The sequence below is a fragment of the Aethina tumida genome, chromosome 4, assembly GCF_024364675.1.
Source record: "Aethina tumida isolate Nest 87 chromosome 4, icAetTumi1.1, whole genome shotgun sequence".
NCBI lineage: Eukaryota > Metazoa > Arthropoda > Insecta > Coleoptera > Nitidulidae > Aethina > Aethina tumida.
This window is the reverse complement of record NC_065438.1, coordinates 38,202-53,219: the sequence shown is the minus strand read 5'-3', so window position 1 is coordinate 53,219 and position 15,018 is coordinate 38,202. Positions and strand designations below refer to the sequence as shown.

Genomic DNA, 15,018 nt, shown 5'->3' with positions numbered 1-15,018 from the left:
TTTGAAGAACTTGAATTATCTTTATTTTTGTTTTGTACCACTGCAATCTGGCAACAGAGTAAGGAAGGCATTTTTAGAAAAACAAAATTGACAGATGTCTGAAATTTAACAACGATTCGGAAAATGGCAGCCGAGATTAAACCTGCTGTACAATCAAACGATCAATTTAGTCCGAAAAAGCCCGCACTTTTAGCAAAGCTAGATGGATGCAACAACGACGTCAATGCAGCAGTTCTAATCCCTGGAGAAGATGGAGTTATTAGTGTATCAGATGACAAGTTCGTATTTTTCGTATGCAATTTAATAATGTAATAATAATCATTATTGTAGAACTGTTCGAGTATGGCTGAAAAGAGATTCGGGACAATATTGGCCAAGTATTTGTCAATATATGCCTAGTGGAGCAACATCAGTTTATTATACAGTTGAAACAAGACAACTGTTTATAGGCCAAGAAAATGGAACAATATCAGAGTTTTCTTTGGCTTCTGATTTTAATCGTATGATGCCAGTAAGAGAATACTTGGCTCATCAAGCTCGAGTTACGCAAATTATATTTGCAATCACCTGCGAATGGGTTTTAAGTGTCAGCTGTGATAAGATGTTTTCTTATAACTGCACACAGACAGGACGTAATATTGGTACATACACGCCAGAGGCCTGGTGTACATCATTAGAGTAAGTGTTTAATATATTATTTGTAATTTTAAATTAGACAATTTATCTGCCAATTTACATGTCCAGTTGGACAGTTTATTTTATTTATAGTAAACAAGTGGAAGATAAAATTGTTTATAGCTTCTTAAATTATCATGTCATGTCATTATCATATTGGAGATATCCATGTTCTTGTTCCTTTTGAAATATCAAATACTTTTATTAAACTTGATCAATTTAAATAATTATTTCAACATTAAATTTCATAGTGTAGAACGAGATTTTGAAAATTGTTAAATTTACTTATTATTAAATAAAAAAATATTTTAAAAATACATATTTGTCTTGTTTCAGATTTGATAGTCAAACCAAACATGCGTTCATCGGAGATTATTCCGGGCAAATTACAATGTTAAAACTAGATAACAATGGCGCAAGCGTTATTACAACATTAAAAGGACATTCTGGTTCTGTACGATCTATAGCCTGGGATATGGAAAGACAGATGTTATTTAGCGGATCTTTTGATCAAACTATAATAATATGGGACATTGGAGGCCAACAAGGAAATGCTTATGAACTACAGGGACATCATAACAAAGTGAGAATATATTACATCATTTGAAATGGTTGTAGAAACTGTTTCAAGTGCCATTTCTGGAAAAAGAAATATTAGAGATAATATTAGTACTTGTATTAAAGGAAATTTCTTTTGGAAATATTGAAGTGGAATTTTAATGAAAAGTTCCTAAAAATAAGTGTCTTGAAATGCATGTCTTACAAGCTACATCTGTTCAAAGTTCTGCTAGAACTGTAGATTGTTATATCAAACTTTTGCAGTCTTGAATTTATTAATTATTATTAATAATATTTAATACTTTTAAGGTCTCTGCTCTATGTTACCTTAGAACTTCAAAAAAATTAATAAGTGCTGGAGAAGACAGTGTGTTAGTTTTCTGGGATATGGTTAAGAACAGAAAGGAAACACCTGAATGGGTAGAATCTGATTTATGTCAGTTGTGTGGGCGACCTTTCTTCTGGAATTTCCGTGCCATGATGGATCAACGCCAACTAGGTCTGCGACAGCACCACTGCCGTCACTGTGGAAAAGCTGTGTGTGAAAAATGTTCATTACATAGATTAACTATTCCTTCTATGGGTTTTGAATTTGCTGTTAGAGTATGCGACACGTGTAATGCTTTATTAAAAGACAAAGAGTAAGTAAATGTCAAGTGGAAAATGATTTAGTTTTTTCGTATTTCATACTTTTACCAATTTCTAATATTATTAGGATTATTGATAAGTAGATGTTTAAATCTTTGTTTGTATAAAGGTGGTCTTTTTCAGGCGACCGTCGTTAGCTACATTCCATGATGTTAAACATGCTGTGGTAGCAATGGATTTAGATGAACCATCTAAAAAACTTATCACAGTTGGACAGGACCGTCTAATTAAAATATGGGATATTTCTTCATTAATTTAAATATACTATTTTGTTCATAAGTGATTTATGTTATTATTAATAATATTTAATATCAGTCATGATTTGTTAAAATAGATTTGTTATGTATATGTTATATGATAATATTTAATAAACATTATTAAAGTACTGTCTAATTTAACTTGTATTTATTTTTATTTTTTTTTTTTTAAATTGCATTGTTCTATTATTTAGATTAACTTTCTATATCTAGGAGACAAAATATCTTTTATCCCGCCGGAGTTGACGATAAATTCCACATTGGCAACTTACACAAAAGACATCCTACATCCTGTTCATTTGTTGAGATTTATTTTCTGCTCCTAATTACTATGAAAGTAAAGCTTCATTTGCTGATTGCTTTTCAACAGCGTGAATCTACTGGACTCCTCGACTATTTAACTCCAATATTATAGATACATCCTAGTAATAGTATTGCCTCTAGTACTAAAGTATTACAGAAACTGTTGCAGGTGTAAGCGTGGTTGCGAAGACTATAGCTTGGGGTGATTTAGTCTAAGAGCTATTAAAATCTTAGATCATATCATATACGGGGATATGTTTGCAGTCTTCCAGATTCGTGAATCAAAATAACTGAGAACTTGTCATTAAAAACGTTTTATAATATAATGTTTTACTATTTTTTTTTTTTGACAAGAATTTGCTTTTCTATTCGTGAGAGCAACGTGAGGTCGTTAAAAGTCCCCTCTAATATGCTTTGGGTGGAACAAGATACCGACCTCAAATAAAAATGTAATATGTTGTTAATCTAGGTAAATTTTGCCATAAAATTGACAAATTGTCTAGTACTATATGGGCACTATCAACTATTTTTTAATGGAAAGGGTGGTCTTGTGATAACTCATTTGAAAGGTGTTTTTTATTCTGCATTTAATGAAATTATTGGTTAAAAGTTAAAAAGTGGAGTAATTAGAGGATTTGGAATGATCTATTTATTTTGTTAGATAAAGTTATAGAAACTATAATTATTGGGATTGTTTAGAAGCTATATGTTTTATAATTTTGAGATTAAAAAAATACATAATAATAATCGTGTTAAACAATTCAAATAAATTTAGTGTGAATAAAATGATGATCTAATTACAAAATAAAATTTTTAATTAATTTCTCAAATTTTTGCTCCACTTATCCCAAAAAATGTTTTCAAACTATATCAGTATCTCTTATGGATACTTATATGTTTATTATTTCTTATATACAGTATTATTAAAACATTTTTGCTGGTTTCATATAATATTAAAATGAAAGAAATTAATTTTTAATGATCATCACTAATGGTTAATGGTTAACGTGGCGATCTACATTTTTTCGAAATTGTTAAACGAGATACTTTGATATCTGTATTAAATATAATATTACTATAATTTTTGAAATGATTAGAAGAAAACATGTCAGAGGTAAGAAAGTATGGTCTTGGCATTGGTACTTGATTCAACCGTTACGCTTCGTTCGGTGAACGTCCGGGAAGCACAACTCGAAGTTGTCAGTCCGTAACAACCAGCTCCCCGCCATGTAACGCTCTGTTGGTCTTGTGAGTACATGATCTAGTAAATAATTAATGCTGGTATTCTAAGCGCACGCCACTGACTCTTGGAACCAGGTCTACGTATAAAGACTTTTAAATTCACTTAATATTTCTCCATTATAATAAACACAATTTTTCTAATAGTTCCGAAACACATTGAAAAGTTTTCTATGAGAGCTTCGAGCTCCCAAAGTTTAATTAATTTTTGGCTCTATTATGATAGTTGTTTCTTATAATGGGTTAAGGATCAAATTTCTTATACAATCCGGAGTCTCTTAAAAACCCAAAGGCGATATACATTTTTTTTAAATGAGAGAGAAGCCAGCAAAATTTAGTCAGTGTTGTTTTCTTACGATTATACTTATGAGTACTACCTTTAACACTTAACATTATTAATTATTTATGTGGGAATCAAAAGACGTCAGACATGGCAACAATGATTTTTTATAATATTCTAAATTAAATGTGAAACTTGATCTTTATGTGCATTTCAAGTTTTTTATTGTATAGAAGAAACAGGGGATTATAATCATAAATTATTTTCATTTTTAGCACTATCATGATTCTTATAAAAGGAATAGATGGAATAAAATATTAAAGTGAAGATAGAATGGAAAAAATAGTTTGTGGTGCTAGCGCAGAATTATAACCCCTTCTGGATAGTTCCGTGATGCAGAGCGGTGAAAATTGAAATCCGTAATAATTTCCATTTACTGTTTCCAGTTAATAACGTTCTTTCGAATCAATCATGAACACTAAAGAATTATATTATTTTTACAGTTCAGGCAAAACCATTGGCACCTGATGATGGTACTGTTCCGAGCGACTTGTCACAATCGTGTTGTTACGAGTGGATGACTAATAACCCATCAGAGCAGTGTCATGGTACCGACCAAAGGATCTACAGGTGCAATGTCCTCGCAGGTGCGGGGCAGGGGAACCTACCTGTCGCTCTGGCAATAGCCACAACATACAGTATGAGTCAATACGCTGTGGTGTGTGCATGTCCAAATTAGTGTTGAACATTGGTCTGAGAATGGCACTGGAAGAATTCACGGGGTGTTTAGGTCTCTCGTGGACTTTGAGTGCCATCCACGGAGCCATTGTTACCTACTGCTGCATTAAGATTATTTTGCAAATCTGAAATACGTGTGATATTCATGATTAACTGACGTCAGAATTTGTTGCCGCTTGTTCTAGGAACTGTGGTGAGTGTATACGTGATGTGGCCATCTGCACAAGGTACTACAAGAGATACTATTTGCTCACAATCTTCAGGTTGGACTATTATTTTATCTAACGCCAGATGGGCTTTATTATTCACTTTTATTGTAACTAACGGACTGAGACTGATGTGCAGTAACAGTAAGTTATCCATCTATTCCGTTTGTGATTCGAGCTTGGGATAATTGTGTGGCCATCCAAATTTCAATAACCTTACACATGTAACATGCACAGGAAGTAATTATCTGCTTATACCACTGCCGACATGTTTTATTGCTGTCAGACATGAATTTTGTATTACATGGAATTGTAAAAAACTATTTTCGCATGTATATATTTAAAATTGTAACCGCTAAAAGTATTTGAATTATTTTCTTTCAGATGCCATCGCAACCAACTAAATATTAAATTTAATTGCTGTGCGATGTTAATTTGATGTTTCTCTTTATGTAACACACATGGAAGTAAAACGCGTTGGTTTCTATTTTGTCGGGTACTTTTCAGTAAGGTTGGGTACTCCTTGGCAGACAGAAATAAGGGATTATGCCGTAATATTTCTATAATAAACTTAATTACCATTCTTGTCAAGTTAAAAATCGAATATTTTACTTAAGTAGTCGGTGAGAAATCGCTCAGCAATTCCACACGATCATGTTACGTATGAATATGTATCTTATCAAAATGAGCTAAATATTTTTAATGTATACTTTCATAAACATTTGTTCCGACACGTGACATTTCAATTCTCTACAACCTTTCAAAATGTTTATGAACCGATATCCTCTGGCAATTCAACACGACCACATAATCAAAAAGTAACATTGGAGATTCGAGTAAAGTTCATTGAAAGAGGCTTCCAAAAGAACTAATAAATATTAGACTTCTGCAATTATTTGATGAATGTAAATATTTTCTGTGTGTATTAGGTTTGAAGATCTCGAGCTACAACATAGAAAACTATTGTTTAAGTTGATAGTTTCATTCTCCCACCGGTCGCTGGCAAAGTGCAAGAGGTAAATATATCAGTCTCAAAGAGTTCCTTCAGATGACTATATTCCTTAGAACCTCGGTGGTAGTCTTGACCTTAGCTTTGCATTCGACATTTCTAATATGTAATTCACAGTTTTAGAACAATACATCATAGGCCAATAATTAACTAATTACATATTGGCTCATAATTTTAAAACGGCATGTTCATCATGCGACATTTCAATTAGTTTTAGGATGTCTAATCGAGTGTTGGGAATATTCTACGGGCTGAATATTCTGGTTTTTCGGTCAACTGTAATTTCACGGTTTGTGATTGGCTTCCACACATTATCCATTATTATACTCGGTTGGCTGAACACTGCTTTCGGTCTGTGTGCAGCTTCTATACATTTTATTTCATTCTACTGTTCCTACATTTTTTTGTAATTTTATTTTATGAATGTTATTGTTTAAGCTGACGACAAATCAGTCAACTTCTCAGGAGACCCCTTCGGATTTTCATTTGGTGGATCCAGACGAACATCAAGAAAAAGGAACAAACAAACATTTATTATCGATGCCAATTTAGAATCGCAAAAATTTTATATATAAACAACGATTATTGTAAATAAAATAAATTGTGTAAAAAATATTAACCATTAAATACATTTATTGAATTAATTTATTTTTTATTAAATTTTTAAAAAGGTTTGATAAATCTGTATTTGTTTCTTGATAACCTAATAATATTAAGGAATTCCATTTCTTACATGAATAAGCTTTATGAATGGATACTTCTGAATTGATTAAGTCGGTCATCATCTCCCTCTATAGATACACGAAGATGTAGGTAGAACCAATATTTCTGATCTACTTACAAAAGCATAATTTTAAATATTATATTAATGTGAAAACAATTTTGAGGTAACTTATTCTACAATTTCTATCCTGGTGCGAATATAAAGTGTTTAGTGGCTTCCCTTAAACTATTAACTATTTGTAACTAAACAACCGATCCTTGTAACGAACCTTCCTTTTTTACTGTTGAAATTAGTTAGATGGTTCAGAATGTTTTCGCTAATGTGTGTCAGTAACTAAAATAAACTCTTTATCAAGTATTGATAAATTTGATGAATTCGAAATAAAATTTGTATTGATTGAAATCGATGCATGATTTCTTCAGAAATATAACAAGGAATTTTTAAATAACTTAAAATAATAAGTTTTTCTAATTTGCGCTGTAACTTCCCACATATCAATTTAACAACTAGACTTTTTATATAGTCAATTTTTCATCTTGATTGTCTATCAGACCCCGATTGAAAGAAAAAGTATGGATATGATGTGACTGAAATGATGTCGACTTATTATTAACTTGAGACGTCATTGAAAGGGAAACTCATGCCACCAGATAATAGAGATGCTGCTAACAAGAGATTATTGAACATTGTAAGGTTAGTCTTTGAGAATTATGCTACAAACCGAATGTTTTGAGTTAAAGATCTAGACGAAGTCTGAACAAAAAAGTACTGCCACGTTTTTGAAACGACTATGTAAATAATACAGTTAATTTAACATTTTACTGCAATTATACAAATATAATTGATTATTGACAAAAAACTTTTAGCAAATACATAAAATCACAAATCAATTGTTTATTTATGTGCCAAACAGAAGATGAAAAGTTCATTCTATTACTAATAAAAATACAATTGCTCCACAATTTTTATATAACAAATAAATATCTTTTAAATGTCGATCATTTTTTGTAAATAAATGTGTGTGTGTTAAATAAATTAAATTAAATGAAATCAAATTTATATTTATAGCTCCCACCATAAGTTGCTGTCCAAACTTTATTCTACTATAGAAGAATAAAATAATAAAATTAATACACATTTTAATACTCTCCTGAATTGTTTTAAAATATGAATTGAAATATTTAAAGATAGTCCATTAATTACAAAGTGAAATACCTTCAAGTGGTACAGTGGAAATGTAAAGGGTTGAAACACACAAAGTAAAAAATATAAAAGTCGGCATTTTAATTATATTGTTGGGTAACTAGTTATACTTCTTGTAGCAAGTTAGAAGTCGTTGACTTTTTATATTACTTTCTTTAAAACAAAACTCGTGTCTTGTATTGTACATACCAACATGCATTTCCCAAGGCCTTAGTAATTAATTTAATTTATGTTGTTCAAATTTGAGAATTAAGCTGTGTGAAAAGGTCCACTTTTGTATGAGTCTCCTTTACCAGCTGAACAATTATTTTGCTTTTTCAACACTTTCGACATCGACAGAGATCAATAAGTTCGTTTTTAGCAACGATTGTGATGTGTTTATGTAATTTTGACGGCAGGAATTGCGTGCTTTTTACTCATGTTAAAATCATAGACAGTTGGTTCTGGGGTGAGACTAAGACGCTCTGTCGATGGTGCATATACTAGATACAATCTTAACTAAAGGCATTAAGCCATTGCTTCTTCCAATTCACTGGAGCATATCTCCCTTGACATCTCATTACGCGCGAAAATTGTTCCAAGCTCATTTCCTATAGTAAATACACACTAGAACCATCTTTGCCATACAGTAAGAAGAAGAAAAGTGGAAATTCTCATTTAACGTACGATCCAAAGATAATGTGTAAGCAGAATTTCTTAAATTACTAGAATAAGGGCCAAGTGTTGTGACCTGAATGTGGAATGTCATTATGCAGGTTTTGACGACCCTTGGGTTAAAACTCATCCAAAATGTCTCAGACTCGGTATGGCAAAGAAGGATGAATTTCATTCAGGTAGATCATTATCATACCTCTTAATATGCTCCGTACTGAAACAGAAAAGAGGAAGTTTAACGAAACTGTTCGGTTTTCTAAAATTTTGTTAACGTAATCTTTTTACGATACGTGTAATGTAATGTTAAGATGTTTAATCATCGTTTGCCAAATTCTCTATGGTTATTCTTATGGCAATTAATTAAGACGAACTTCTTTCAGGATTATTTGAAGTGCTTTTAGAATAAAGGGCATTCACCACCAACAATCGACTAAGACTCTTACAATTGAAAAATTAGTTTCAACTCCATTCGTGGCTGAAGTCGTCGCTCCCAAAATCTCCCTTTTTAAACCCGGTCGAGAATTTTTGTCAATTAATGATTTGATTATGGGAAAATAGTAATTTGCGTATTTCCCAGGCGACGCAGAATTACAGCCCGAAGGCCTGAGAAAAAGCAAGAAGGCGCAATTACCGAGACTAACCTGTTGCCTCCATGGGCCGACGTCTCCAAGTCGTAAAAGACTCTAACGGTGGATATACTAAATATTAAACATATTTCGATGCGGTTGTAACATTTTTATATGTGAGTTTTTAAAATTTTAATACTTTAATCTTTGGAATATATTAATCCGTAAGAAATGGTATATATAGACACCCAACCCAATTATATACATAGATTACTTCAAATTCAAATATTTTAATTAACATCTTCTTTAAGAAATTTATTCTCAACAGTGTATTATATTAACCATATTTGCTTTCGTCAAGCTACTTGGCTAATGTTTGAGGCGGTCCATATGTTAGGTAGAATTCACAACAAGTTCCGTTACCACGGCGCGATCTCCATTCATTCCACTAAGATACTGAGAAGCAGACCTTTCTGAGACTTAGCTGTCTTATGGCGCAAGAGTCGGGCAAACAACATTAAACACAATAACAAGAACACCCTGACAAGTTGTCTGCATCTTCCAATGATAACAGCTGGTATCTTTAATACCAAACCTTTGCAAGATAATATTCATAGATTCAAAGTTGTTGAAAAATTAAATCTTTCTTCATTTAAGTTAGCTCTACAATCCTTAAAATAATTTATGATCCACTCCGGATCAATTTCCTCTTTCGTTGGTGGCCAGTTCACTTTTTATCCCAGACATTAGGCCGTATCGAGACTCTGACCTGCGTAGTCTATACTGTTGTCTTTGAAATAAAAAGGATGTAATTGATAATTTATTCTATTTATTTTTTAATAAACTTAATTTTACATTCACACACATAAAAAATTGTGATATAATTAATAATTAAAATGTGTTAATAATGATAATAATTTGAGAAAAACCATATTTGATAAATTTATCATAATCCTCTATGATAAATATTATTTTCCATATGTTATAGGCTTAGAAAACTAAGTATGACCTTTGTGGACGCAACAATGACTGAAGAAGAAGATTGTTAGGTTAGATTACATTGTTATTAGATTGCTGCTTTTGCTGTGTTCAGGTGATGTCCATCTCATTAATTGTTTCATATTAAATATTGTATGTCGAACTAAATACAAAATTTGTTCACTAATGTAATGAAAATGTTATCAAAAGTCAGAATTATATACAGAATTCCAGTATCTTCAAGAACGTTATTTATAAACAATACGTTGCATTCGCAAGAGAATTCACTTACTAAGAAGACGGATGGCATTGACAATTTGCAAGAAAAACAATATAATAACATTTTAGAAGATTATGACCCGAATAATGTAATATATACAAAGCCGGATGAAGATTTAAATGATATTGCTCCATACTTAAAACCTTCCTTCAACTTTGCAGCATATATAAATAAATCAGAAACACTAAAACAATTGGTAACCATAGGAGTAAATTTGCATAAAATTGAAAAAAATCCAGAAGCAGTGAATCTTATATTGTCTCTAAATTTTGAAAATGATGTCAAAAAGTACATTTCATTTTTTGAAGAACTAGGATTGATTCAAGAAGAAATAGCTTATATTTTAACAAGAAATCCACTAATTCTTAAAGAAGATCCTGAATCACTCAAAATTCGTATAAATTACTTAATGTGTAAAAAATTTAATCAAGAAATGATATTAAGCATAATACAAAGGAATCCTTTCTGGTTATCATACAGGTAATTAAGACATGGAACATATTAGGGTTTGTTTAAGAGAAATTTAAATTTTTTAGCACACAGGATGTGGATAAAAGGTTAGGATTCTTCCAAAAACGATTTAATTTAAGTGGAGATGATGTTCGTATCTTAACTGTTAAAAATCCCAAATTAATTACATATGACCAGAGCAAAATTAAATTGAATACTTTCACATTGATGGAAGAAATGGGTTTTGAATTAACTGATGTAAAACAATTATTACTAGATGTTCCAAAGTTATTTATGAAGGGTAAAATTTTTTACTTGTTACTTGTTGTCTCACATATATACATATATATTTTTTTCAGATCAAAGATGTGTATTAAAGACATTTGAATATCTGGTGAATGAAATGTCCATTGAACCTAAACAAATAATTCAAGATCCTGGAATTTTATTGTGTAGATTTAACCGTCTCAGACAACGTCACAGATTTTTACAGAAACTAGGACGAGACCAATTTAACCCTTTAAAACCAAACTATGTTAGTTTAAATAGTCTGGTACATGCGACAGATTCAGAATTTAGCACTGATATAGCAAAATCTTCTATTCAAATATTTAACATGTTTCTTAAATCAATATAGATATATTTGAAAAATAGTCTTTTTTTTAGGAATATATTATTATAAAATAAAACTCCCATTTCAGTTACAAAATTATTATTATATATAAATATTAACATAGATAACATCTTTATACATACTAATACTAACTAAATAATAAATTATTAAATAGAATAAAATGATTAAAGTAAATCGGAGGAGTATTTGGTCCTTCTAGTACTTGAACTCATTTTAATTAAAGATAAATATTGTGAGTTCACTTTGCTAAGAGATTTACATTCAAATCCATTAGCTTTCATATATTTCTTCTGCATTAGATTATATAGGGTTGTTAACAAAAATTCTAAATTCTTTACAATAAAATGTTTTTCCTGAAACAGAAACATTTCACAAAATAAAATAGGAAATAAATAATACGGACAAATTCTTACATCAGTTCCTACATCCAATGATAATGAATTTTCGTAATGTTTCAATTGTGCTGTGTATATTTCACACATTATAATATCTATTGTGTAAAGTAGCTCCGTAGTTTTTAATCTAAGGCAACACTCAAGTAATGCCAAAATCACCTTTGTAAATGAAAGAGTATTTTGTGTAAGCTGAAGCCAAGTATCACCTGAAGTTATTTAAACATACAATTATTTCTAAAGAATTGAATATATTTTAGAATATTTACCAGTAATATAAAGTTCAAGCTCAAGACCCATTTCCTTGTGTTCACTTAAACATCTATTTAAACCTATTTTTGAGTTCAAATTTGTTGGAATCCATTTATCTTCTAGGGCTCGAACTTTAACTGAATCAATTAATTTATCTCTAGTATCCAATAAAGCTTTTATTAAAGGTGTAATTAAAACGCCATCTAATTGATAACATAAATCTATACCATATGAACATAACTGAAAAATAAACAAAACATTTTTAAAAAGATAATTAATAAATAAATTGTACTTACGCGAGCACATTGTGTTTTAACAATCAAAACGCAGTCGGTTATTGTAGGAAGAGAAGTTTGAGGAACAAACACCTGCTTCATAAAGTGGGTTAAAAATACGGATAATTCGCTGGATGCCCATACAATATACGCTAAAATAATAAACAAATTTTCTACATAATAATACATGATACATGATTTAGAATATTAAAAGGTTTTGTCAAATTCCTAATTATACTAATAATAGTACTTGTATGATGATCTCACCTGATGTACATACTGATGATTCTGCAAAAGCCCTCAAAAATTCCTCAGTCATGTGGCACATATTTGTGAAAACAACACTGGATAAAAGTCTGATGTACGTTGTCGTTGAACCCTCACGTTTAACTCTTTTACATTGAATTTTTAACATGCTTGTACAAAGTTTCAGAAATAGGTCACAAGACTAAAAAATACACATTAAATTAAACAGTTCACTCCAAAAATATATAATAGTGAATAGAAATTAGTGTTTTGATTTTTAGTACCCAAAATGTCGTGTCTTACACATTTTCAAAACATATTTACCTGCGTCGAACGACCTAATTTATTCAGCAACCGAACTGCTCTTCTCGCCGCTCTTAATCCACCTTGCAAAGATTTGTCAGGATTTAACTCTAACTCTTTCATCAAAACTTCAGTTAAATTATTTTGTCTAGTATTAATCTTCAAATAAGTATAATTTATTATCTACAATTATATTTGGTTACTTTTCTTTACCTTTCTCTGTACATCCATAAGTATGTGATCTACTTTTGAAGTTTGTGTATTCAATTGAGTTATATAATCCTTTCCTTTCTGTAGAAGTACAATTGCATCTTCAAAATGTCTTTGAGCAACACAAACATCTAATTCCTCAGGTAAATCCAAAAACCATTCTGGGTGAATAGGACTTACATCTTCTTCAGCTTCCACCATTCCTATATTAAAAATGAAATTTTATTTTTTCGGTTAACGTAAATATATTAAAATAATATTAAATACCAATTTAATGCAGATATGTATTTTTAATTTATACGAAAACGTGCGATAACAAACCTGCATTTCCATCACCCAGTGATTTTGTTGGTGACTTTTCAATAATTGATTCTCTTCTTTGACAATCTTGGGTAAATCTTATTTTTTTAGCTTGATCAAATTGATCCAGCCACTCTTTCTAAAAATATTAAAATATATATTACCTTAGCTAGGAATTTTGTGATTTATAGATTAAAATTACTTGGATTTTATAATGAAATACATATACTTGCTTTATTTGAATTTGATATGCATTGAAAAACTCTGGTGTCAGGAAAAATAAGAAGCTTAAAAGCATGTTTAATATTTCCAAGATCTTTTACATTTACTACAGCCAAACTTCCCAATTCATAGATAACTTCAAATGAATATTTAGTTAAACCATGCCTACAATTTTAATAAATTATTCTTTAATAGGTTTCACATTTTGCTTTATGCATATACATATACGGAATACTTACATATTGGAGTTCTTGTCACACAACATAAAGCCGTCATTGAACAAATATGCATGGACAGATTTCAATGGGACATTATCAACAGGATCTAATTCAGTTAGATCACCTTCAAATAAGAACTTTCTATCAAGAATATCTAGAGAACCCTATAGAATTGTTTGTAAATTATATGAATAAATAACCTGAATATTTACATACTTTACAACCTTCTACTTTCTCTAAAATGCTATCTATTTTTTGTTTATTTTCTTTTACATTCTTTTCTTCAGTTTCTTCTTTATCTGTGTTTAAATGATTTGAATCCTTTATTACTGATGTGGTCGCTAATGAATTGAGCAGAGACTTTTGTTCAGACAGCAGATGTGATAATTGATATATTTCACTTTCCAAATCTTTTAATAATCATTAAGAAATATATAATTGAATATTAATTTATTTAGCAAGCCAAGTATTAGATTAAAAAAGGATACGAGAAATTTCCTTTGCAGTGTCGATAAATTGCACATAATTTTGGTAAACATTTTTTTTAAGATTTGTGTTTGTATCTTCTGAAAGTGATTGTATTTTCTTCCTTACTGCCTGTAGTTCAGATCCTCCCACATAGTTTTGTGACAAGCATTTAACATCTGTAACTTACATATATAAACAAACCAGAATCATCACAAATTAATTACCTTACATCTATCAGGAGAAAATTCCTCTGAGCTGAGTAAGTGTAGTGATGGTTCTTTATTATCCATTTAGATGTTTATGATTTTCTTTAAATATTAAATGTTATGACACGCAATAAATATGAATCAGAATACACCCAACTACTTTTATAGTAAGGTTAGATTGGCTGTCAGCATAAAAAAATTATCAATATCAAACATACACAGACACAATTTTGACTTTTTAGCTTTTAGCAAATTATATTTTCCTAGTTGTAACAGATATATATATATATATATATATATATATATATATATATATATATATATCAAAATATTTGTATTTTATTTGTACTTTGATAATTCTAAAAAAAGTTTAATATTTTTTTAGATGTCATCTATCGGGACTTATGGATAAACTCATTTAAAACAAAAAATGAAATCTTCTTTCGTAGAGAGAGTTATAGAGTTCTTGCATGTACTCATATTTTTTATTTACATATTTAAATTGTACAGTTTCCTGTATTGTA

At 30.3% G+C, this 15,018-nt stretch overlaps 3 protein-coding genes and 1 long non-coding RNA gene across 4 annotated transcripts; 3 read left to right on the top strand and 1 right to left on the bottom strand.

The window, feature by feature from the left end:
• Positions 1-77: 77 nt before the first annotated feature.
• Positions 78-2,279, top strand: LOC109594328 (WD repeat and FYVE domain-containing protein 2). The gene is made up of 5 exons (XM_020009541.2): positions 78-278; positions 331-678; positions 1,012-1,258; positions 1,543-1,874; positions 2,005-2,279. The coding sequence occupies exons 1-5, from the start codon at positions 124-126 to the stop codon at positions 2,138-2,140; spliced, it is 1,218 nt and encodes a 405-aa protein (XP_019865100.1). The 5' UTR covers positions 78-123; the 3' UTR covers positions 2,141-2,279.
• Positions 2,280-4,739: 2,460 nt separating this feature from the next.
• Positions 4,740-6,553, top strand: LOC126265332 (uncharacterized). Its single transcript, XR_007547837.1, has 2 exons — positions 4,740-4,925; positions 6,352-6,553. It is a non-coding gene; the product is annotated as an uncharacterized LOC126265332 (long non-coding RNA).
• A 3,579-nt stretch (positions 6,554-10,132) lies between these two features.
• Positions 10,133-11,421, top strand: LOC109594259 (transcription termination factor 3, mitochondrial). The gene is made up of 3 exons (XM_020009465.2): positions 10,133-10,798; positions 10,855-11,069; positions 11,128-11,421. The coding sequence occupies exons 1-3, from the start codon at positions 10,230-10,232 to the stop codon at positions 11,403-11,405; spliced, it is 1,062 nt and encodes a 353-aa protein (XP_019865024.2). The 5' UTR covers positions 10,133-10,229; the 3' UTR covers positions 11,406-11,421.
• Positions 11,422-11,476: 55 nt separating this feature from the next.
• On the bottom strand, positions 11,477-14,780 carry LOC109594284 (exocyst complex component 8). Its single transcript, XM_020009490.2, has 13 exons — positions 14,518-14,780; positions 14,309-14,464; positions 14,037-14,230; positions 13,842-13,984; positions 13,614-13,767; positions 13,402-13,519; positions 13,084-13,283; positions 12,892-13,029; positions 12,589-12,769; positions 12,343-12,473; positions 12,064-12,286; positions 11,816-12,003; positions 11,477-11,755 (listed from the first exon to the last, which is right to left on the bottom strand). Exons 1-13 carry the CDS (start codon positions 14,576-14,578, stop codon positions 11,567-11,569), a joined length of 2,076 nt encoding a protein of 691 aa, XP_019865049.2. The 5' UTR covers positions 14,579-14,780; the 3' UTR covers positions 11,477-11,566.
• Between the last annotated feature and the right edge of the window lie 238 nt (positions 14,781-15,018).

Excerpts from the sequence above, each read along its gene's own strand:
- LOC109594259 (XM_020009465.2), top strand. The coding sequence starts at position 10,230 with ATGAAAATGTTATCAAAAGTCAGAATTATATACAGAATTCCAGTATCT. Across the intron at positions 10,799-10,854 it reads CCTTTCTGGTTATCATACAG|CACACAGGATGTGGATAAAA; the intron begins GTAATTAAGACA and ends TAAATTTTTTAG. Across the intron at positions 11,070-11,127 it reads TCCAAAGTTATTTATGAAGG|ATCAAAGATGTGTATTAAAG; the intron begins GTAAAATTTTTT and ends TATTTTTTTCAG.
- LOC109594284 (XM_020009490.2), bottom strand. The coding sequence starts at position 14,578 with ATGGATAATAAAGAACCATCACTACACTTACTCAGCTCAGAGGAATTT. Across the intron at positions 13,030-13,083 it reads TTATGGATGTACAGAGAAAG|ATTAATACTAGACAAAATAA; the intron begins GTAAAGAAAAGT and ends ACTTATTTGAAG. Across the intron at positions 12,287-12,342 it reads TTAAAACACAATGTGCTCGC|TTATGTTCATATGGTATAGA; the intron begins GTAAGTACAATT and ends TTTATTTTTCAG.
- LOC109594328 (XM_020009541.2), top strand. The coding sequence starts at position 124 with ATGGCAGCCGAGATTAAACCTGCTGTACAATCAAACGATCAATTTAGT. Across the intron at positions 279-330 it reads ATTAGTGTATCAGATGACAA|AACTGTTCGAGTATGGCTGA; the intron begins GTTCGTATTTTT and ends TCATTATTGTAG. Across the intron at positions 1,875-2,004 it reads GCTTTATTAAAAGACAAAGA|GCGACCGTCGTTAGCTACAT; the intron begins GTAAGTAAATGT and ends GGTCTTTTTCAG.